Here is a 23,428-nt window from a genome sequence, read left to right on the forward strand (position 1 = left end):
TTATTTTTTAAGATTAATTGTAATGATTTTTACATTATTTTTTTAAAGAAAAATCATAAATAACACACCCATTGAACAAATCCTTGAAATAACTTTTTTTTTTTTTTTACCCATTGCTAACTTTTCTTTTGTCCATCACGTGTATATTTAATCTCTTTATTAAAGACGACATAAACATTCACACCTCCACTCCTTCATAATTCATAATTTCTTCCCCATTTGTACACAACTCTAAGCACAAGTGTCTCCACATGATAAGGTAAATAAATAAAGTATGGAGTCGTTCATCTCACGTCATGACAACAACTCTAAAATAAAAAATGCAAAATATAAATATCATTGTTGTTCTACTTCACATGTAAAGCATAATCCACGTCCCCTAATATCGATAAGATTCTCGCAAAATACTTACATTTAACATGTCAAAATCGTTGCTATACTTCTCCATGCAAATGATAATAAATAAAATCATACCATTGCAAAATCGTCAGCCAAATGAAGAATTCAAATCTTATAAATTTATGAAATTTTTTAAATTCTTATTATATAAATTTATTGAAATCCAAACAAACTATAAAATCTTAATTAGAGAGTCTTTTAAAAAATATGATAAATTACAATTTATAATTTCTATATAATCTTTTAAAATTCACATGAATTTTTTTTATGTTAAAATAATCTTTTAAAATTTTAATTCAATAAATTTATGTGATTGATAAAAATTTGTTGAAAATCATCAATTTTAGTAAAATTCACTGATAATCATTTAACAATTATATCTCTTGATTTAGATGTAAAATTCACTAAAATTGATGATTATAAAAAAATCTCAGTAACTTTTAAAGAAAATGATGAAGAAAAATAAAATTAAAGAGAGTATCAGTATCATTTTATGATATGTTGCACAGTTCATCATCCAGATAAACTAAGAGGCAAATCAATTTTGAACTTTCCCTCCTATTCAACCTTGGTTTGAACCCAAGGGTTTGCCAACTAGAACATGTAATATTATCTAACCCCGCTTATTAGTTTTAGTGGAACCCAACCATTTCATTTTCATGTTTTATCACTTTCAGACAAGTTCAAATTCCAGAAAAGAAAGCTAAAACAATATAGCAAGATTATATGCTAGTTTTTTTTTTTTTTTACGAATATATTAAAATATCAGCTAGAAGAATTGTGAATCAAAATGTTTATTTTCAATTGACGATTCAGCGTAAGCATAGACAAATTTTATCTTTTCATACCATAATCCAATGATCACATATTTTAAGATTTTTTGATATGATATTTTCAGAAATTTAATCATACTAAGAAATAAAAAGTCTTTTAAACTATTCCTGTATACTACCATATAGATAGTTTTCATCAAATTTATGTGAATAACTTGAAACAAATACACAAGATATGTATATATCGTGAACCAAAAAAATTGTAGCAAATAGCAGCAATTCATTCAAATATTATTCCTGAAAAATAAATTGCGGGTAAGAAGAAACTCATTTGTAGCAGTAGCAAATAGCAAATCTTAACAACCGACAACTCATTCATAAAATTCCCATCTCCATATGAGATAAAAGTCATTTCATTCATAAATATCTTACCCTAAAAGAATAAAAATTAAATCAATTTATATTCCAATATCGATCACACATGTGTATCCGTACTAATACGTGATCATATCTTATCGTGTTAAAATTTATATATTAAATTAATATCTTTTATTATACATAAATTGATATACATATTAATTTTAGTTGTTTTATAATGTATATATAATTTTACTTATGTTTTTGTTTGTTAGGATAACATGTTAAATTAATATGTTATGTTTATGAATATATGTTTATCTATACACAATTGATCAAATCATTTATGATACATACTTAAATATCATTATATTTAATAAAAACATTTAATAAATATTGAAATAGTAACATTATTATATTATTTTTAATTTTTTTTTATTATTTTGATCTTTAATTATCTTTGTCCTTAGGGCATATATATTTTAATTATAAGGATTTTTTTTAATATTTCAAAGTAAAATATACGGTGAAGAGAAAAATTAAGAAAAATGGATAAATATATAAGTAAATATAAAAAAATATGTGTAGAAAATAAAGATTATCCGAATATTTTTCTAATTGTAATTAAAAAAAATCCAAATCATGTTTTGTTTGATAGTGATTTTGAGTTTGTTATATTTTTTTATAAAAATATACAGTGATGTTTGTTTTTCTACAGGCATTTGATAAATAATTTTTTTAGGGCAATGAAAATAATTTTTTTATTTACTTTTTGAGAAGAAAAAAATTAAGAACAATATTATGTTAAAGTCATTATAAAAACACATTAAAAAATATACATTCATTTATAATTTAAAAATAATCGTATAACTTCTTTAAATTTATGTAATTTTTTAAAATAATTAAAGACATAATTGTCTTAAAAATATAATAACCAAAGTTAAAAAAAAAATTCTTTTATCTGTTATTATAGATTAACTTTTCCTTTTTTGGATTTTTGAGTCCGCCTACCCGTGTCCATTGTATCTGAAGTCGAACTAAATTCAAAACTTTGCTCTTTTTTTTTTTTTTTAAAATAAACATCAGTAAAAGAAAATTTTAAAAATAAAAGTAAAAAAGCACATGCATGCGACCTAGAAATAGTAGTGCCATGAATTTTAGGAGAGGTTCTTGCGTTGTTTTAAAAAAAAAAAAAACACATCTGAGACTCTTTCTCTCGAATCGCCTTCATTCCTTGCGCAGTGGGACAATCATCAGAAACAGAGGCAAAAACGTGTTGCCATTCCACCCAAATTCTGCGTTCTTTCGCTGATCCAACGTTTTCTTCATTCTCTCCACTGTACACCCAGAAAATCTCCTCGCAAAGGTTTCTGCTTTTCGTTCATTCTGTGTTCCAAATATGTTTTTTTTTGTACATTTTCTTTTCTGGGTATGTCCATTTACTTGATTTTTTTTACTTCCCGTTTAAAGAAATAATACTCTCTAGGTATTTCTGCTTTTTCACATTTTCAGTCACAATTCGTCTCATCATATTGATTATTTGTGTTTTTTGTGGTTATGACAGGGTTACTATCGGGGGATTGATCTCTTCTCAGGCACTAGTCACCTGAATCTCTGTAATTTTGATCACTCGAAGATTAGATATTTTGCATGGTTTTGAATGATTTCATGCTTGAGGGTTTAGTGTAGTAGGGCTTGATTGTATTGAATGAATGACATGGCTTGGACTACCCTCAAAGGTTCTCCCAGAATGTCTTCTCATCCAAGGCCTCTTTCTTGGATTGTGGTTATGGTGGGAGCACTTGCATTTTTCTTAATTTATGCTTCCTGGGTTCTTGTATCATCCCCTATTGGTGCCACGGTCCAGGGTTATTTTTATAGTGTAGGTAGTTCAGAGAAGTTAGATTTGCCTGTGTCTTCAGTGAATGGAGCTTCTATTAATGATGGTCACTCGAATGTGAGTTTAGATCTTGTTGATAAAAAACCACCCTCTGAGGATCTACAATCTTCCACAATTTCCACTGAGGTGCCTAGTGATAGTAAGACAGAACAAACTGATACTACATCAAACTCACAAGTGGACTCGGGTGAGTCTACTTCAGTGAACCTTCCAATGACCAAGGAAGTGAATAGCGACACGACAGTTTTGAATTCAGGAGAACTAGGGACTTTGTTTGGTGACCGTTCAGATGTAGCCAATAGTAGCTCGCCTACTCAAGACAATTCACAAGTTGATTTGAATTCAAAAACAACTAAGCCATTGGTAGGTACCAATTCTTTCAATGAGACAGGTAATATTAGAATGGAGGAACCCACTTCTGTGGCTTTGATCAATCAGTCCAGTGCTGTAACTACAGCATCAAATGAGACCTCTATCTCTTCCGGTGATTCCACTTCAACTGCTGTTCCAGAATCAGCAGAGAAGCTAAATAACACACCCTCTGCTGGTAAGCTGGTTCAGTAGATTCAGGTTGCAGTTGTAATCTTTTCACCTGCACTAGCTTGTTGTCGATGTATCATTGTCTAGTAACCTTCCTGTTATTTTGATCTTTGTTTAGATTTTCAATAGGGTTAATCAAGAGCGTGAAGATTATTTTCCTTTGGGATGAGGACAATAGTAGTCAATAGCAGTATAGCGCCTGTAGTGACACTAACATGATATATGCTTCAAAAACCCATTTTTTCCCAGGGTTTTAAACAGAACACTATAGCTGCAGAGCGGCCCCTAGCTGCTACTGGGTCTGCCCTAGATTATATAACTTTTGAGGCTGTTGTGGTGCTAATGCTGTTTTTAGCGTGTGAATAAATTGAAATATGAAACATATTATTCTAATTTTAAAAAGAAGTTGGAATTTTCAGTAGTTTAGTGACAGGGTTTTAAACAGAAAGAGTACAAAAACACGATTCTGGTAGATAAATTTCGCTACCAGCCCTTACAGCCAAGGCTCTCCTCTGAGATAACTTCACCGCATACAATTAGATAATTGTTACATAACTGCCTCATTAGTCAATTAAATAATACTGCATGAGTGCATAACTCCCCTATTATTAATTCTGTCCTTCTTAATTGCTGCATAGGTGCATAATTGCCCTACCATGTAACTGTCCTATTATTAATTCTGGCCTGCTATTTTGTTTTATTTCTCCAAGAGTAAATAAGCCTCGGTTTTGGTTTATTGTCTGCACAATCCATAGCTTGACTCATATCTTGACTTTGGGTTGTAACATTTAGCTGTGTGGACTACTGACTCTATTACGAAACATATAATTCAATTATTTTTGGTTATGAGACTAAAAAACATACTACAATTTGGGCCCTCTGTAGTCTGGATTTTGTTGATAAACAAGACAGACACAGATACATACAGACAGACATGGATTACTGAATCATTGATCTTGCTCTTTCTGAAATGAGGAGATTTCATTTGTGTTGCTATTTGCTACATATTTTTAAATGTTCGCAAAATATGTTAATTGTTGGTAGTAGTGTCTTGTTACTAAAATTTCTCATATAAATTGGCACAACTTTTTTTCTTAATAATATTGTTTGAAATTATGGTGTTGAATTTTTTAATTGTTGTTTCTCATTCTGTTTTTGTAGGCTGTGATCTGTACCATGGAAATTGGATACATGATCCACTGGGACCATTATACACAAACAATTCATGCCCTGTATTGACACAGATGCAGAATTGCCAGGGTAATGGGAGACCTGATAAGGATTATGAAAATTGGCGATGGAAGCCCTTTCAATGTGACCTCCCTCGATTTGATCCCAAAAAGTTTTTGGAGCTGATGAGAGGGAAGACTTTGGCTTTCATTGGAGATTCAGTAGCCCGAAACCAGATGGAATCAATGCTGTGCATTCTGTGGCAGGTTATTTTTTTATTCCTTATTTTGCATGGAAAATAAAATGATTCCAAGATGATACATGTATTCACTGCTGACTTGTCATTGTTAATATCTTATGGATGCTGCATATTTTTTGTGATTATGATTTTTCTCGAAATAGGGATACATCTTAAATATTTAAATTTCATATACTGAATCATAGATAGTTCACTGCAAATTATAGACAACCTAAAGGAAATTCCTGCTTCAAGGGAAGGACTTCAACATGATAATTCTTTGAAGAAATAGATGGGACAGCTTTTGATGTTACTATCATCAGCATGTGAACATAGTTTTGAGTTAATTATGATAATCCTTAATTTATCAACATTTTGTCGAAGTTACACGCAATACTAGCTTGAATTTTAAAAGTTTCAAGAAAATCCTCTTGGCACTTTTCAAATGCATCCTTTTTGGCATCTTGAAGCAACACCTGATTTCTTTTATTTGATATATCTATCTTTGATGTTTTCCCTTAATAAACATGTTTAGAAGGTAAAACCAAGCTCCAAGTGAGATGAAGTATATTTGTCTCAATATATATTTTTTTTTAATAAAACTGCAGGAGATGATCCTCCAGTTCTTCAGTGTCATCATAACTTTGTTTTGAAAACTTATGCCTTCCTCAGCCTTTCCCATCCAAATAATATTGAAAGGTTTAATTACTCATGTAGTCCTTATAGTTAAAATTATTACCATTTTTAGTCCCTTTTAGTCCCTACATATATTATTTCAATCCCTTTTTAGTCCGTATGGCCAGGACTAAAAAAGATGATGTGTAAGGACTAAAAGAGGGATGGGTTTAAGTATAGGGACTAGAAGGGAAAGTTTTTGTAACTATAGGGACCAAAATGATTAATTAAACCATATTAAAATTAAAAGAAGAAAGACACCTTTTTGCTGTAGGTCAAAAGTTGTCTTCATGTGGCCTTGGTGCTGCAGCTGCTGCTGCACCATGCCATGTTCAGAATAAAATGGTTTGTTGCCGGTTTTAAATATTATCACATATGTAGGTTTCTACATATGGGTGCTTATGTGTGAGCATCCATTTTATGATGGTGAGAAGCTTAACTAAAAATCTTGTACTTTCAGGTAGAGAAACCGAAGAATCGGGGAAATCGTAACATGCAACGATATTATTTTAGGTCCACTTCTGTTATGATTGTCAGGATATGGTCCTCGTGGCTTGTCAAACTAACATCTGAACCATTTGACTATGCTCCAGCTGGTGTGGATAAGCTCCATCTTGATGCCCCTGATGAGAAGTTGATGGAACACATCCCAAACTTTGATGTGGTTGTTCTTTCTTCTGGTCATTGGTTCGCCAAGCAGTCTGTGTATATTTTGAACAATGAGATAGTGGGAGGACAGTTGTGGTGGCTGGACAAGTCTCGGAAGATGAAGGTTGACAGTGTTAAAGCATATGGCATATCTGTTGAAACAATTCTAACTGCTATTGCTACAATTCCAAATTACAAAGGGCTGACAATTGTGCGTTCCTACTCACCTGACCATTATGAGGGTGGAGCATGGAACACCGGTGGATCATGCACTGGGAAGGTTAGGCCTCTTGCACCTGGTGAACTGGTGAAAAATATGCACACAAATATAATGCATGAACAACAGGTGACAGGTTTTAACCGTGCAGTGGAAAGGGCAACAAATGGATCAAAGTTGAGGCTAATGGATATCACTGAAGCCTTTCAATACAGGCATGATGGTCACCCCGGCCCTTACAGGAGTCCTGATCCCAATAAGATTACGAAACGTGGCCCTGATGGAAGGCCACCACCACAGGATTGCTTGCACTGGTGCATGCCAGGCCCTGTTGATACCTGGAATGAACTTGTGTTTGAAATCATTAGGAGAGAATATGAAGGTGGAAGTGCATCATGAGATTTGTTTATTTTTTTTTTACTATCAAGCTCTATGTTGTGCTTCTGCACTCATGAATCAATAGGCCGTGACTTGTGTAGAAATGTGACTGTCTGCGGAGGAGGGGTAAGGGTGGTAGTAGTAGTCCACTTGAATCTTTTCATAGCATAGTATATTTATTTATTATAGGGAAATTAATTTGTTTTTAAACATTGGGATGATAAGATGTTAGGCTATTCCTCAACCATCAAAAGCCATCAGTACTACTACATGGCTAATATGATCATTAGCAAGTTCTGATTTTAGAATTTCATGCTGTTTTGAAGGTTTAAGCTAAACATTGTTCTTGTTTGAGAAGTTGTTTGAAAGACAAAGAGAAGGACGAATTTTCAGTAACCTTTCAAAATATTTAGACATGATTGGATGATAGAATAAAAATATACTTTTTCATTTCCGAAGCACTGATTTTTTTTTTTATAAAAAATTACCAAACAAAATATTTAACCCGTGCATGGCACGGTTACACACTCTAGTATTCAATAAAAAAAATCCTGTACTAATTTGATAATTGATAATTTTGTATTTTTTTTTGCAAAAAAATTCATTATTTAACAACAATATCTTATAGTCTTTTAGGTCTCATTTGTTTGTGAGGATAGAAAAGGAAATAATGGGAGAGAATAAGTAAGAAGAAAAAAAAAAAAGAAATATCGAAAAAATAGAGGTGATTTGGTTGGAGAGAAATGTAATTGAGATGGAGGAAGAATAAAATATAAGGTTTAAAAAAATAAAGAAAAGAAAATATATTATCACCTAAAATACTATTTTACCCTTATTATATTTTTTGAACTTGTTAATACCATTATAGGGCAGCTCTAGAGAGTTGACGAGGTCATCATGCGGTGGAGCATGACAGAGCGGGGATGTGCCGACGCCGGCAACGATGCGTGAACCAAACTTAAGGAAGCTATTGTGCAAAAGTCTTCTGTTGTCGCCTGTTAATTAATTAATGTAAATTTTATATTTATTTTATTAAATTGATTTAGTGATTTCATTAAATCTTAAATTAATTAATATGATAAATATATTAATTGATTGATTTGAAAATATATATTCAATATATTTTTATTAAATAATATTTTTATTTATTTATTATATACATATGTAAGTGGATGAAAATTTTGCATTATTATATCTTTTTTGGAATATGTAAGATATCATTAAAGTAAAATGAATCATACCTAAAATAATACTTTCAATAATAATAATAATTTTCTGAAACATGTGAAATAATATACAAAATTACTCATATAAATTATAAAAAATGAATTTAATACCCATTTTGATAAGATACTCTAAACTAGTAGTGTTAAATCCAAAGTCGAAATCTTACGAGTTTCTCTCTCATCATGCTATTAACTAAAATCTTTATCTTTTTTTTTTAAGAATCCGAAGCCCCAAACAAAGAAAGAACAAAAAAAATTATTTATTTATTTTATTTAAAGGCAGATGGAGAACAATAAATCCAAATCGAAATCAAATCCACGACGAGCGCTCTTCAACGGTCCCTTTCCTGAAAACGGCTACATTCTCTCTCTACAATTCAAACTCTCATTTCAAACCGAAAACTCTCACTTTCTTCATTCTCTCCACAAAATCAACTCGTTCCTCTTCTCAACCGCGACGACGACAGAAAATCATTCCCAACACGAAGCGATCCACAGATCCCTTGCGTTGTTCAGGTCAGTGAAAACTCATATTCCTATGAAACTGAAAACCACTCAAATCCCTAATGTGGGAAATTGAAACCTCTTTCTAAATCGAGATGCGTTCAATTCAGTCTATATGCCGTTGTCAAATCGGTTACTCTGTTTCTTGCTTCGTTTCTCGCTCTTTTTGATTTTTGAATTATGTAGCTGCTTTCACACTTTCTTTCCAGCTGAGATCCATGTAGCGTTTCTCTGAATCAGATTCATGCAACAAAGCTTTATACTCTTCCCTCCTTTTCGAATTTGAGTTCTGATTCGATTATTATGGGTTCGATTATTATTTTGTTTAGTTGTTTCTATTTAGAGACGATGGGTTTGAGAAAATTGACGTACTACTTCAGCAGTAGCAGGGGAAAGTCACTCATGTAGTGTTTCTCTTAAGCTGCTTTGCCGAGCCATTCACTGGGTTTATCCTTGTGATTAAGGTGTGGTAGATTTTAGGTTTCAGAGGCGTCTGTTTACTGAAGAGTAACTGTAGAGGCTTTGTGGCTACAAAATTTGCTTTTGGCCCTCAATCAAAAGTCAGAATCCTTTTCTAAATTGGTACCGCTTGAATGGAGGCTTCTTTGATTTGTAAACAAATGTTTTTTCTGTTGCAAGTATTTTGCTATGACATGTTGATACATAAATATATAATCAAATTGGAATTATAGTTTTTTTTTGAAATTGGTCTTTCTGAATTTTAACGAGAATGTCTCTGGCAGATACAAGAGCCCCAAAATGTCCAAACCTCAAAATGATCCCCTTGTGCAATCGGAAACAACTTGTGGAACACTTCTCTATGAACTTCAGGTATATATTAAGTTTTGCTGCAATTGTCTTTCCTACCACCCTTTCCCCACCAGCAGGCGGATTGAGGAATATTCCGTAAAGCTGTGAGAATTTCTCATTGTTTGCTTCAACTCATTTATTAGATAATATGGGATGAAGTAGGGGAGTCTGAGTCTGACAGAGATAGAATGCTGTTTGAGCTTGAACAAGAGTGTCTAGAAGTATACAGAAGGAAGGTAGATCTGGCAAATCGGTCTAGAGCTCAATTAAGGCAGGCAATTGCTGATTGTGAGGCAGAACTTGCAGCCATTTGTTCATCAATGGGAGAGAGACCAGTGCATATTCGACAGGTTAGATATTTTAAGAACTGTTATAACTGTCTTGCTGTTGTTTTAGGGCGTGTCTGCGTATTTATCTGAATGGGGTGGAACAAGTGCCTAAATTTTTTAAAGTGGTAAAATGCATCCTTAAGTGTATTACCTCCCTATATATAGCTTAAAAGACTAATTATTTGCTATTTTCTTGATTTTTTTTTTCTGTATAGATAATTTGTTATCCAGTTAGACTGCTAATAGGATTTTTACACTCTGTCTCTTTTCGTTTTTCTAGACTGATCAAAATGCTGGAAGCCTGAAGGAAGAACATGCAAGAATTCTTCCACAGTTGGAGGAGATGCAAAAAAGGAAAATTGAGCGTAGAAATCAATTTATAGAAATTCAAGAGCAGATTCAAAGCATTTCAATTGAAATATATGGTCCTAGAGAGTATATTCCTGCTGTCGAAGATGAAACTGATTTATCCTTGAGAAAACTTGAAGAATTGCACAGGCAGCTACATGCACTTCAGATTGAGAAGGTCAATTATCTACTTATACTTAAGTTCTTTTAACTGTTCCATCAACTTGGATCATCACTTGTTGTGTTCCTTCCTTGTTACTATTAGTAAGTATGCTTCTATCTTCTCTTCATGCAGAGTAGTCGCTTAAAGCAGGTCCAGGAGCACCTGTGTACATTAAATTCTCTTTGTTTAGTGCTTGGTTTTGACTTTAAGCAGACAATTAATGGAATTCATCCCAGTTTAGTGGACTCAAAAGGATCTAAGAGTGTAAGTAATGATACCATTCAGCAATTAGCTGTTGCTATACAAGAACTGCGGGAAGTTAAATTACAGAGAATGCAGAAGGTAAAGATTGATTTAGAATTAATTGTCATTTGTATTCAGAATTTTGTGTTTTTTTTCTCTCTGGTGATAGTTGTAATAACTTATGGTTTGGTAGCTCCAAGATCTTGCGACTACAATGTTGGAGCTCTGGAACTTGATGGATACCCCTATTGAAGAGCAACAGATGTTTCAGAATGTTACATGTAATATAGCTGCTTCAGAACATGAAGTAACTGAACCAAACACCTTGTCCGTGGACTTCATCAATTTGGTGAGTTATACGTTGCTTGAGTATAATTGGGAGGGACTATATTTCTTGACTTTTTATAGTTCACAATTCATGTAAAAGTAATAATGCCATGCAGGTTGAGGTGGAAGTAGCTAGGTTAGAAGCGTTAAAATCAAGCAAGATGAAAGAGCTTGTATTAAAGAAAAGAACAGAACTGGAGGAGATTTGTCGAAAGACTCATTTGATCCCAGAAATAGATAATGCAGTGGAATCTGCTGTTGAGGCCATAGAATCTGGTAGCTTTCTGCTTTCTAGCAAGTCGATTGCAATTATTTCTTATGTAAACTTAAAAGTCTGCCTCTTCCTTTTTGATGCAGGATCTGTGGACCCTGCTTTCGTGCTTGAACAAATTGAACTTCAGATTTCCCAAGTCAAAGAGGAAGCTTTGGGCAGAAAAGAGATACTTGAAAAGGTTGAGAAATGGTTGGCAGCGTGCGATGAAGAGTCTTGGCTTGAGGAGTACAACAGGGTTAGTAATTTGTAACCTACTTCAACATTGCCATTTTGACTCACTTTTTAATCTTGGCTACATTTTGACAATTTAACTGTGTGTTTTGTTTTGTTTATCCTCCAGGATGATAATCGCTACAATGCTGGGAGAGGTGCTCATCTTACTCTCAAGCGAGCTGAGAAAGCTCGTGCCTTGGTTAACAAAATTCCAGGTATATAATAGTTAGCTATATTTGTCATTAATTTGTTATTTGTTATGAGACCTTTACCGTTATGGCTAAATGTTATAATAACATCAAACTGAATCACAAACCAGCATTATAGTGGATTACTGATTACAATTTATGCGGAGCTTCATCAAAGGTGCAAATTTGGATGTGAAGTGATGCTTCTTTATATTTCTGACTTTGCTTGCGAGTTCCAAAAGCAATTATGTAGTAATGAATGCTAGTTTAGTTATTTTTTTGGTTGGTATTGTTTTTTTCAAGTCTTGCTCCTACACTACATTCATCTTTCAACTTCATTCCTCTACTGAGCCATCTGATTCTGTTTGTTGGATGAAACTTCTTTTCCTGCATCAGTGTTCGTGTATAATTTTAAAACGGTCTCTCTTTTTTTTGTATATAGCAATGGTAGATGGTCTGACTTCAAAAACTATTTCATGGGAGAAGGAAAAAGGCATTGAGTTCACATATGATGGTGTAAGTACTTTTTTCAAGAAGCTAGTTTCATAACGAGTTTTTGGGGTGGGGAGTGGATTGAATGTTAGTGCCTTTTATTTGGTTGTTCAAGCAAATCTGCTTCAAAGTGATTCTTTCTGTGTGACTTTCTAGATTCGTCTACTTTCTATGGTTGAAGAATACAATATATTACGGCAAGAGAAAGAACAAGAACGTCGTAGGCAGCGGGTAAGGCCCTCTAATTGCACTTAAATATGCATCTCAGAAATTTTCCAGTTATAAAACCTTTAATATTGTCTCTAACTGAGTTTTGGAATCCAAGCAACATTTTTTTGACCTTGTATCATTCAAGAAATAGACGTTTAATGTTATTATCTAAAACTTGTTATTCAGATGTTACTTTTTTGTTTCAGGATCTGAAGAAACTCCAGGGACAAATGATAGCTGAACAGGAGGCACTATATGGGTCAAAACCAAGCCCTTCAAAGCCCCAAAGTGTTAAAAAGGGACCTAGGATGTCGACCGGAGGAGGTGCAGCTAGTAGAAGAGTCTCTCTGGGAGGAGCAATGCTTCAAACTCCTAAACCGGATTCAAAATCTACTCACTCACGTGCCATGAGAAAGGTTGATAAAGTGCACCAAATTGAGCATCTAAATTACCTGGATGATGGCATTTCAGGTTTATCAGCAGGTAGTTTCTTTAAACTCGACTATAGGGGGGTTAGTTACAGATATCTCCGTCAGAGTTCATTAAAAACTTAACCAGCCTCATACTTATATCCAACTTGTCCCAAAAAAGCTGCCTCAAATTCGGATACCTCTATGTATTCCTTTGTTTTAGTAGAAAAATGTTCCTACAGATTATTCGAAGCCACATCACAGCTGGTAGATTTTCCCATGATTTCTTGCTGGTCTATTTGGCACAGCTCTTTTTCCCTTTTGATGTTTATGTGCTTCACTTTAAGTTACAACACATACATGCCGCATGATGTGAAATCCATAGATACACATTCTCATTTCTCTTGTACATGGACACATTTAGAACTCTTACTTTTTTGGTTTTCCCTATGTTTGAGCAGCTAGAAGAGGGCTGGATATTGCTGGCGCTCCTGTTAAAAAGCACTCATTTGGTGCTGGGACTCAAATCATAGAATCTCCTCTGATACGACAACCTTTTTCTCCCATCTCTTCTAACAGTGTATCTTCAAAAGCTAATGTGGCAAATGCTACAGATGAACTGAGTAAACAGAATGAGAAGTTGCAGAGAACAGTGTCGCTTAACAATGGGCCATTTACTACTCCCTCCAAGACAGTTCCTACTGTGGTAGATGAAGAGAATAGGACTCCAAATATTCCTGCCCCAGCTACCCCTTCGACAGTATCAGTTCCAATGAATATGGCCATGACTCCAGTTCCTTCTTCAATTTTGAAGAACGTAAGCTTGAATTCAACTCCCATATCAGTTCCTTATGGAAATAATGACTTGGTTCAGGAGGTTGAATATTCATTCGAGGAAAAAAGGCTCAGTTACTATATGTTAGCGTGATTTTTTTTCCTTTGATGTTTCATTTTACTTCTTGTAGTTACCTGTGATGGATAATCATAAGTCAATTGTAATTGGCTTTCTGATTGTGTACATTTGGAGAAGTGGAGGGTAGACTAAGATGTGGAACAACCTTACTAATGGTGATAGATTTTGGGGTCTAACGCCATTTAGTTTTCTTCATTACTTTCCGATTGTTTCATCTAAAATGGCCTTGGTGTATTGGATATCTACTTTTATGGAGATGGATCATTATTAATATTTTGAATTCAAAATATATCATCATTAGATTTTAGCATTTACTTGCCTTATTGTAATTCTCTTCCGGTGATTAAAATTTCATTGGGAGCCTTGATTGACAAGTGGAGGTCATATAAGGCGTTTGGCAAGATGTGTCCCATACAAGTTAACTTAAATCATTCTCTAGCTTTTTCTGTTGTCATGCCACTTTCTCGACTTGTATCATCGAAATTATTATTATTGACTTCAATCAATGTTGATTATAATGCCATCGAACATATTCATTTTTCACGGGCTCTTTATTTGTGGCCTTGAAAGCTACTAACTAACATTTGTCAAAGTGATCATATTAGAACACTCTTTAACATTATTGATTTTTTTTTATATGTGGACATAAAATTCGCACATACATAGGTTTGAGGAGCAATGAATCGATACATAGTGATTCGCACATACATAAAATTTGTCAACTGATTTAGGTAAAAATACTCCTATATCTTTTACTCAATTTTTAATTAAGTCCCTCGATTATAAATATTTGTAATTGGGTCCTTTATCCTTTTCATTTTTTTTAATCAAGTCCCCGAGGTTAGTGGTTCATTTACAAACCATTAACTTTGACAGAATATTCCTCATTCCCTTATTGCTGGGAGTTTCGTGGATTTTCAGAGGTTGGAAACGAGTGATTAGAAACATTCTTAGTCATGCATTATTCGATCAATATTCTAAAATTTGTCATAGACAAAGGGTAAGAACAATGATGATGATGTTGCTATAAGTAAGGACTAAGGTGTACAAACACATGCCAGATATTGGATAAAAACAAAACATAAAAAAGTGGGCAACAAAATTCATCTATAATTTCTAAATTTGCATAAAGAATGACTCTTAAATAGTTGATGAACACATATGATAACAACAAATCAAATATTGTTAGAGACTAACCCTTTTGCATTAACATATGATAAAATATATGACTATATAATGTCAATTTATTACACTATTATTAAATTTATCGTAGAATGGATTTACTTTCAATAATCAAATTGCAAATGTGACTTATTCTTGAAGGTTTTGTTAATTAATGTCTTTAAAATATTGATTAAGGAATTAAAAAATATATATTTATTATATAAATAATAGAAAAACATGGAAAAATCATAAATAGCATAATTTTCTGTCTTTTGATACAAATATTTTTACTTTAAGTTTTTTTAACTAATATTCTTCACATTTGTCTATTCTTAAAGTGAAAATTAATCTCATAATTGATCAAAATTAATAAAAAATTATAGAGATACTTTGAGTTTTAAAAAAAATCAAAATCCCTAATTATTATGATTACAAGAAACTATACATTTAGTCTTTTATATATGTACAAATTTAATTTAATCCTTCTAAATATGTAAATATTTGATTTTAGTCTTTTTTTTACAAAAAAAATCTAAAACCATTAGATCATTTTAGGATCCATTTAACATCTTTTGCCACACATAATAATAGATGACATGTCATTTCTGCTCATTCAAGTTAACTGTCTCAACAAAAGAGATCACATATGACATGTTTTAAAAAATAAGAAATCAAATTAAAACGTTTTTAAACTTGAGATACTAAAATTGAATTTTGACATATTTCAATTTCAAAGGTGTAGAAATGTATTTAACCTTATTTTTTTTATTTCTTTTACAAGGTTTTAATTACTGATATATTGACATAAAATAAAGTAATTCATAAATACACTAGATCATAAAACAAGTTGCTTGCTTAAAATTACTTTCATAACAATTAAGTAACGAGAAAAATGTGGGTCACATATATGCCTACATACCAGTACATTCATGTAGCAGCTGAGCTGAGTTTGAAAAACCTGACATACTGTAACGGGTCCATGATATCAGTACAGTAGCCTTAAAATACATTACCCATAAATAGAATTCAGACCAACGGCAACGGAATATATGGAATTTTTATCGTAAGAACAAGTGTCTATATTTAATGTGTTCTTCAAATAAGATTGTCTCAAAAAAGAAAATATGTGAAAAATAAAAAATAAAAACAATAGAATTCAGAAGATACAAAGCGCAGAGCATCATTCTGTACTAATAAATTTTAAAAATTATATCTTGGCTTACCAAACTCTACAAAATTTTCTATAAAACATAATATTGTCTGTCTTTTAGAGGGAAAAGTAGAATTTAGGAAACAGTCCTTTTGGTCAACAGAAGCTGTAAATGAGGAGGGGAAAGCGGAAAAAAGAAGAAGCAGAGAGCATGCGTTTGTTTACAGTGGCATTTGCAGTAGATTTTCCAAACCAAGAGGGCATTTCAAATTTCATATATTTTTTTTCTTTTAAGTTCATCAATTTGAGTTTCTTGGTCAACTTTAATTTAATTTAATTGAAAAGACAAAGAACTTGTCAGTAGTTGGGAAAATGTAATGGCTCCTATCTTAGCTTTACAGCTTTGAATATTTATTTTTTAAAGAAAAGCATTAAATAAATAAATGCCGGTTTTATATAAAAAAGCCAATTTCTTTCCTTTTAAAAAATGTTACTTATTTTTTTAATGCATTCAAATTAAGTATCTGCATTCACAGTCATTTATTAAATCCCCTTTATTAAATTTCCAAGACGGACGTGAGCCAATTTCTTAACCAAATTTTATACTTTCAATTTTATAATTAAAATATTAATTCATAATTAAATTCCCAATATTTAATTACTTTATTTTAACATTTATTTAATTTTCCAATTTTTTTTTATCAACTTTATTTATTTACTCCACCTTTTCCTGGAAAACCCTAAATTCACATACCACTCTGGAGAATTTATGAACCGGAGTTTGTATTTTTCTCTGTTAATTCTATAATTTTTTTCTCAAAATTTTGTGTTAATTTCGAAGCTTTCTGTGTTCTCTGCAATGGTGCAGATTTGAGCTCACAGCACTGCGATTTTCTCGGTGGCCAAGCTCAAACTGCTCCAATTTCATTTCTGGGTTTCATCTTTTCACCATTTTAGACAAAAAAAATTGTGTTTTTAAAGTTTCCTGTAAGATTATAAATTTTTTCTGCACCCAAATCTGTTTCCTCTTAAATAAAGTTAGTATTTACCCCCTTTAAAAAAATTCAATTTTTTTGTGATTTTTTTGGGTGATTGGGTGTGGAAGAGCCCGAATCTTCAATGGATAGGGTTTAAGTGAAGTTTTGAGGTTTTGGGGTATCTTAGTTTTTTTTCTTTGATTTGCATAAAAATGGAGGGAAGAGAGAATTTTGGTGTTGTGGTGGGTGATGAGGCCCCAGAGAGCTTCCATGTGGCTCCTAGAATTGAGAACAACTTGGACTTTTCAAGGGCCACCGTGCCGGCGCCGGCGCCGGCGACGGAGGGGAAGAAGAAGAGAGGGAGGCCGAGGAAGTATGGGCCGGATGGGAAGCCGGCGTTGGGGGCGGTGACAGCGCTTTCGCCGATGCCGATTTCTTCGTCGATTCCGTTGACCGGCGAGTTCTCTGCTTGGAAGAGTGGTAGAGGGAGGCCTGTTGAATCTATCAAGAAGTCATCGTTTAAGTTTGAGGTTGAAAGCCCTGGACCAGGTTATTATATAGTTCTTTGATCTTTTAAATTAAAGACTTTGAAAGTTTGAATTGATGCCTTTAATCTTATGTTTTTAATCTTTGTAGGTTTTACTGTTACATCTGTTGCTAAGGTTTTATTTTTACTGTTACATTTACTGTTTTCTTGAGATATTGGAGTTGTAATAAATGAGTGAATCCTTCCAAGTTCTAACCTGGTGGCTCTTGTCATTTAGCTCTTTAATGGAGGAGTATCATAAATGTTTTTTCTTTTTTCAATCTTTGGGTGCTAATTGATTTGGGGTAAATCATTTGGGTTTTGGATAGTGAGTTATTTGCAATGATCTGTGTTTTAGTCTGCAGTGAACTTTTTGGATTTGGTTTTTGCTTTTGTGAGAGAGTTTATATAGGGGGTGGGGTGGGGGGTATGAGTGGACCCTAAGCTCTGATTCCTTTTCAGATCTAAATACAAATTGTGAGGTGGATGGGGATATTTGTGGTTGACAGTGAGGTTGGTTTTTGTTTTAGGGTAGCATATGGTACTCTTTATATTCCATTATGAGGGGAAGAGGATTGCATTATCTGACCATGGAAACTGTTGAGAGTTAATAAAGGGACCGTCTTATTTAGTAGGTTGAGCCTAATAGTGTTTGTTAGCTGATGTGCCACACTTGAACTAGTCTAAAGTCAACACAAATAATTATTTTTAGCAGCTTCTAACTGACTTGTTGAATATTGGCATGATTTGAAAACTGGGTTTCATAATAGGAATTTTGGTTGGAAATATTTTCAAAACGTGGAACTTATTCATTAAAGGACGTGAATGGCTTCTGAGAATGATAGGATCCATTGAAATGCAATGAAATGATTTTTAAAGTTCATGCAAGAGATTTGTGGTCTCCTAGTCTAGTGTTTGGACAGGGAGGATTACTGAAGATTTTTTTGGTGGACCTTTCCATGTGTGGAAGTTTAATTAAAAGAAAAAGTTAGGAAATGTTGGATTTTGATTAGATAATTTTAAACTCTCCTTTATTCAGTTTTTTGAACAGTAAAATGTTCTTCCAATTTTGGGTATTTTAAACATTGAATCAAAGGGAAGGAAAATTAATCATTAATTCTCTTCCTTTTTTCTTTTGTTATTTTTAGTTTTTTTTTCTCTGCTGACATCCAAACATACCCCTTTGTGCTGGATTCATGTCCACATCATGACAATGGGACATGTGAACATTGAATTGTTTTGTTTAAGATGTTAGAAATGCAACATGTAGCTTGGCTGTGAACATGACTTAATGTATTTGATTAGTGCAATAGAGTTTCAAGTTTGGAACCAGGGTTATAGGGTATCTTGTGTGGGGCTGGACGGGTGTTGGTTTCTGATTTCTGGTTTCTATCATATTATGGCATAAAAAAGGTTTAGAATTTCATGAACAACACATAGAAGGGCAGATGCTCTAGACTTGACTGTGTGGTTAATTCTCTGTCATGTAATGTTTTGACTTGTGCGGTTGACTTTGTTGTCCAATTAATATATGAAAGAGGTGAAGTTAAGACATAAATGTGGCTTGTTGAATGCATCTTCTGGTTCTGGCTACAGTGTATAAAATGCTTTATTCGTTAGAGCCTCTTGGTCAACATAGTTTATTCCCCCAAATTTATTTTGTTATTTTAATAATTATTTTCTTTAACTTCATGAATTGCTTTTATATGATGAACTGATTATTGCAATTTCTTTGTTTCTTTTTATCCTACTTATCTTTCCACATATGCATTTTATAGTTGAGGGAATAGCATACTCAGTTGGTGCCAATTTCACACCACATGTGCTCACAGTAAATGCTGGCGAGGTATTCTGCTCATTTCCTTTTAGGTCCATATGCTGAAGTTTAATAAGATTATAGTTTTAATCCAGAACTAAAAAAAAATAGTTTTAGTTTAGAAAATTTGTTTATTTTTATATCGGGAATGCAAAGGCCATTAATTTTGATTACACTGACTTTAATGCCATTTTCATAATTTTTTTTTCATGAAAACAGAAAAAACACCAAATTATCTCATCTCTAAAATGTAATATTTTGTTTTTTGTATTGTTGGAGATCCCATATTGACTAGTGATATGGCCAAAGTAGTGTATATAAGTTGGGGGGCATACCTCACCTCATAAGCTGGTTTTGTGAGGATGAATTAGACCAAAACCAAATTTCTAAGATAATATCATAGTCTATCCTAGATAATATCTGGATGAATTAGACCTCGTAAGTGGGGGCACCCCTCATCTCATAAGCCGTTTTAGGCCTATTAGGCCACCCGCAATAGGGCAGTTCTTAGACCACTTAAAGATGTCTAGTTATGCAAACTTCATGTTCGATATGTTCAGTTTTCAGCATGAGGAGGGGTGTTGGAAATCCTACATCGACTAGTGATATGAACAAAGTAATAAGTGGGGGGTAATTTTCACCTCACTAGGCCAAATTAAATTCTTAGATGTATGTTTATTGTCCAAACTCCCCATTCGTTTCTCTACTTAATGTGTGTTCATTGCTCATTCCTTCAGTAATGTTCATATTTGGTCCTTATTCCTTATGATTAAATCATTTGCCTGCTTAGTACTAATTATAAGGAATTAAGATATCAATTAGATTAAATTATTTGATTTAAGTAATAATTGTTAGTTACCGAATTGGCTTTATTTGGTTGGAGGAAGTAACGGAAAAACAAATGAAATAAGTTATGAATTTTTTCATTTCTAATGGAAACTCTAAGTTACAACTATAAGATGTATTATTAATCCGTAAATTATGAATACAATCGTCATTATGTTAACTTTATTATGGTGTTGTAGAGTTATTTTACAATATGCAACAGTGATATGACTAAGTTGTATGGATCATATCTTGTGATTGTGTATGTCATTATTATATTGACTATACATGTTTGTTTTTTAATTTCATTATTGTTGTGCAGTGTGCTTACTTGTATTTGTGATTTTCTTATGGCCTTATCTCAGGATGTCACTATGAAAATTATGACCTTCTCTCAACAAGGATCACGTGCTATATGCATTCTCTCAGCAACTGGGACAATTTCAAATGTTACTCTTCGTCAACCGTCTTCTTGTGGGGGTACTTTAACGTATGAGGTGAGTCCCATCTTATGTCATCAGCACAAGAAGAAAAATAGGTTCAGTTATTTGTTTCTCTACATTAAGTCAACTGCATAATACATAACACTAGTCACTAGTGCATGTGTTTTGCATGCAGCTGTCTATTTGGCATTGTATGATTTATATTAGATATCTCATGTTAATTTTTATTTAAATGCCTTTTCCACTTTAGAAAGATGATATTAACTGGAAATGGATGCATCAAAGGCAGATTGTTAAATAAATTAAAGAATCAGGGTTTGGCTGGCTAAACATTTTCTTTAGATCTGATTTTGGCTAGTGTACTGGTATAATGACCTTTATTATGTGATTAAGCTTCTCTTTTAAAATTATCTGTAACTGCAGATGTTATTATACTTGGGTTGTCAGCTAATTGATTGCCATGATTATCTTGTTTAACTAATTTTGAAGTGACACCTGTACATGGACTATTATAACTGCTCTTGCTTCTCATTTACACATTCTATATTTGAGTTGCTGTTTGTTTTTATATATTCCTGACTTCTGAAGATCTGGGCTTTAACTGAACCAAATAGTGTTGTGTATATGTGTGATCTGTGTAGCTGACTTCATCAAGTGGGGCAAGGCTTTTGTTGTTTACCTCATAGCTCAATGCTATTAATGTAGTGTTTGGCATCTTATGAAGAATCTGAAATAATCTCTTATAGTGTGTTTGTTTTTGCATCAGCATATCCCAGACATTCACTCTTCAATCCCCCAAAACATGCTAACTTATAACCAAGCACACAATTACTTTTATGTTTTCATGCTTAACTGGTGCTTTGACAACTAATGTGGCTTTGCATGTTTATTAATTATATATGGTTTCAAGATAAAATTTACATTGCTTTTGAAATCAGAGATTTGACACATGGCTAAATCACTAACTTCCTCAACAATGATAACTCATCCTCTGCCATCAATTCACTGATATCAAACTGATATTACAGATATCTTCCAATTTCATTTGAGTGATGGCTGAAATGAATATTAAATATACACATACTTAATTTTTGTTTTTACAGGGACTGTTTGAGATTCTTTCCTTGTCTGGTTCCTTTATGCCAACTGAGAATGGAGTTACAAGAAGTAGATCTGGTGGGATGAGTGTCTCTTTGGCTGGTCCAGATGGTCGAGTAATGGGGGGCGGACTTGCTGGTTTGTTGGTAGCTGCTGGTCCAGTGCAGGTAGAGCCTTATGAAATTGTTAATTTAATAACCTTTGTAAGGAAACAGCAATATTAAATCAGTGCAAATGCTGGTTCAAAATTTTCCCATTATCATAGAGCTAGTTTTAATTTGTTTTATTGGTTTTATGACCAATGCTTTTGGATAGGAACTATTATGAATTTGTTATTATGCTATGTCAACTACCCTGGAAATGTAGGAATAGAAACAAAAGCCAAGTAGTGAACTACAAAATATGTGAATGATGGACATTTCAGTAGGCACTTATCTCACTATCTTTTGCATCAGGTTGTGGTGGCCAGTTTTCTTCCTGGTCACCAGTTGGAGCATAAAACCAAAAAGCAAAGGGTGGAGCATGTATCAACTATTAGCCCTTCACCTGTTAATCTTATCACTAGTGAGGAAATAAAAGTAAGTTTTGGTGGAGTAAAGCCTATTATGACCCCTGCTGCTTTTCAAGAAGAGAATATTGCTTCTTTTAACAATGTTCAAGACTCTAGGAACTCATCTGCTGATGACAAAGATCCTTTGCCTGAAAAGGAGTCTAACCTAAGCCAATCAAATGCTGAGGCTGCATGCTAAACATATTCCCTGTGAATTATTTGATGTTATGCAGAGTCAACCTCATTTAGGCTCTCACTCATGCTTGACTGACAGCTGACAATTAACTTACAAAGACAACTCTGATGGTCAGATGAGTGTCACACGATGGTTTTGACTCAACAGTTGCACTCTTTGGTTGGTACTAGGTGTTAGTTGGCAAATCTGTTTGTTAGGTTTTCCACGTGTCATTTCTCCAGATGTATCTGTAGTATTGTTTACTCATTGTTGTATCAATTAGATATAGGATATATGTTGTGCCATTTTCTCCCTTATTTATATTCTATATGGATATGTATGTTATAAATGTGATTGTATGTGAGTGTTTCTGAACTGTAACCTTTACTATTTGTTAAAGAAATTGCATATCAGCCTCCTAGGCTTACCTTTTGGTACTACGATTCTTTGCTCAAACGGGAATTAATAGATAGTCCAATAGCATGAAATTTATTTTTAAATGAATTATTTTGTCATATAGTTGTGATTTTGATCATGTAAAAAAAAACATGAGATTCTGCTTATTTTTTAGTTCAAGAAAATTGGGATTGATGCAGAATGGCATTTGAGGGTGTATATAAATTCTGATTTTATTATTCAAATTTTAGCCATGCAAAAGATAATTGGAGCTTTTATGATCTCCATCTTTTATATATTATCTTGTCATACAACTGCTGTAATGTTCAAATAATGAGTTGTTTTTATCATTTTTTTTGCCTT

General features: G+C 33.1%; 3 protein-coding genes across 3 annotated transcripts; all 3 read left to right on the top strand.

Annotated features, from left to right (window-relative positions):
- Positions 1-2,684: 2,684 nt before the first annotated feature.
- LOC114403736 (protein YLS7-like) lies at positions 2,685-7,709 on the top strand. Its single transcript, XM_028366868.1, has 4 exons — positions 2,685-2,895; positions 3,094-3,976; positions 5,131-5,405; positions 6,513-7,709. The coding sequence occupies exons 2-4, from the start codon at positions 3,238-3,240 to the stop codon at positions 7,314-7,316; spliced, it is 1,818 nt and encodes a 605-aa protein (XP_028222669.1). The 5' UTR covers positions 2,685-2,895; positions 3,094-3,237; the 3' UTR covers positions 7,317-7,709.
- Positions 7,710-8,832: 1,123 nt separating this feature from the next.
- On the top strand, positions 8,833-14,255 carry LOC114401532 (65-kDa microtubule-associated protein 3-like). The gene is made up of 13 exons (XM_028364054.1): positions 8,833-9,037; positions 9,769-9,856; positions 9,979-10,185; positions 10,445-10,690; positions 10,808-11,017; positions 11,112-11,267; positions 11,362-11,521; positions 11,603-11,754; positions 11,860-11,947; positions 12,363-12,436; positions 12,569-12,643; positions 12,829-13,105; positions 13,494-14,255. The coding sequence occupies exons 2-13, from the start codon at positions 9,785-9,787 to the stop codon at positions 13,958-13,960; spliced, it is 2,184 nt and encodes a 727-aa protein (XP_028219855.1). The 5' UTR covers positions 8,833-9,037; positions 9,769-9,784; the 3' UTR covers positions 13,961-14,255.
- Positions 14,256-16,995: 2,740 nt separating this feature from the next.
- On the top strand, positions 16,996-23,109 carry LOC114403706 (AT-hook motif nuclear-localized protein 6-like). Its single transcript, XM_028366819.1, has 5 exons — positions 16,996-17,785; positions 19,541-19,608; positions 20,769-20,900; positions 21,950-22,111; positions 22,400-23,109. Exons 1-5 carry the CDS (start codon positions 17,449-17,451, stop codon positions 22,691-22,693), a joined length of 993 nt encoding a protein of 330 aa, XP_028222620.1. The 5' UTR covers positions 16,996-17,448; the 3' UTR covers positions 22,694-23,109.
- Positions 23,110-23,428: the final 319 nt, after the last annotated feature.

The sequence above is a fragment of the Glycine soja genome, chromosome 20, assembly GCF_004193775.1.
Source record: "Glycine soja cultivar W05 chromosome 20, ASM419377v2, whole genome shotgun sequence".
In the NCBI taxonomy this organism is placed as follows: Eukaryota; Viridiplantae; Streptophyta; class Magnoliopsida; order Fabales; family Fabaceae; genus Glycine; species Glycine soja.

What these genes read in the sequence shown, in the direction of transcription:
- LOC114403736 (XM_028366868.1), top strand. Translation starts at nt 3,238, where the DNA reads ATGAATGACATGGCTTGGACTACCCTCAAAGGTTCTCCCAGAATGTCT. An exon ending in AAATAACACACCCTCTGCTG is followed by an intron (nt 3,977 to 5,130) that starts GTAAGCTGGTTC and finishes CTGTTTTTGTAG; the next exon opens with GCTGTGATCTGTACCATGGA. An exon ending in TGCTGTGCATTCTGTGGCAG is followed by an intron (nt 5,406 to 6,512) that starts GTTATTTTTTTA and finishes TTGTACTTTCAG; the next exon opens with GTAGAGAAACCGAAGAATCG.
- LOC114401532 (XM_028364054.1), top strand. Translation starts at nt 9,785, where the DNA reads ATGTCCAAACCTCAAAATGATCCCCTTGTGCAATCGGAAACAACTTGT. An exon ending in CACTTCTCTATGAACTTCAG is followed by an intron (nt 9,857 to 9,978) that starts GTATATATTAAG and finishes CTCATTTATTAG; the next exon opens with ATAATATGGGATGAAGTAGG. An exon ending in CATTTCAGGTTTATCAGCAG is followed by an intron (nt 13,106 to 13,493) that starts GTAGTTTCTTTA and finishes ATGTTTGAGCAG; the next exon opens with CTAGAAGAGGGCTGGATATT.
- LOC114403706 (XM_028366819.1), top strand. Translation starts at nt 17,449, where the DNA reads ATGGAGGGAAGAGAGAATTTTGGTGTTGTGGTGGGTGATGAGGCCCCA. An exon ending in GGTTGAAAGCCCTGGACCAG is followed by an intron (nt 17,786 to 19,540) that starts GTTATTATATAG and finishes TGCATTTTATAG; the next exon opens with TTGAGGGAATAGCATACTCA. An exon ending in TCACAGTAAATGCTGGCGAG is followed by an intron (nt 19,609 to 20,768) that starts GTATTCTGCTCA and finishes GCCTTATCTCAG; the next exon opens with GATGTCACTATGAAAATTAT.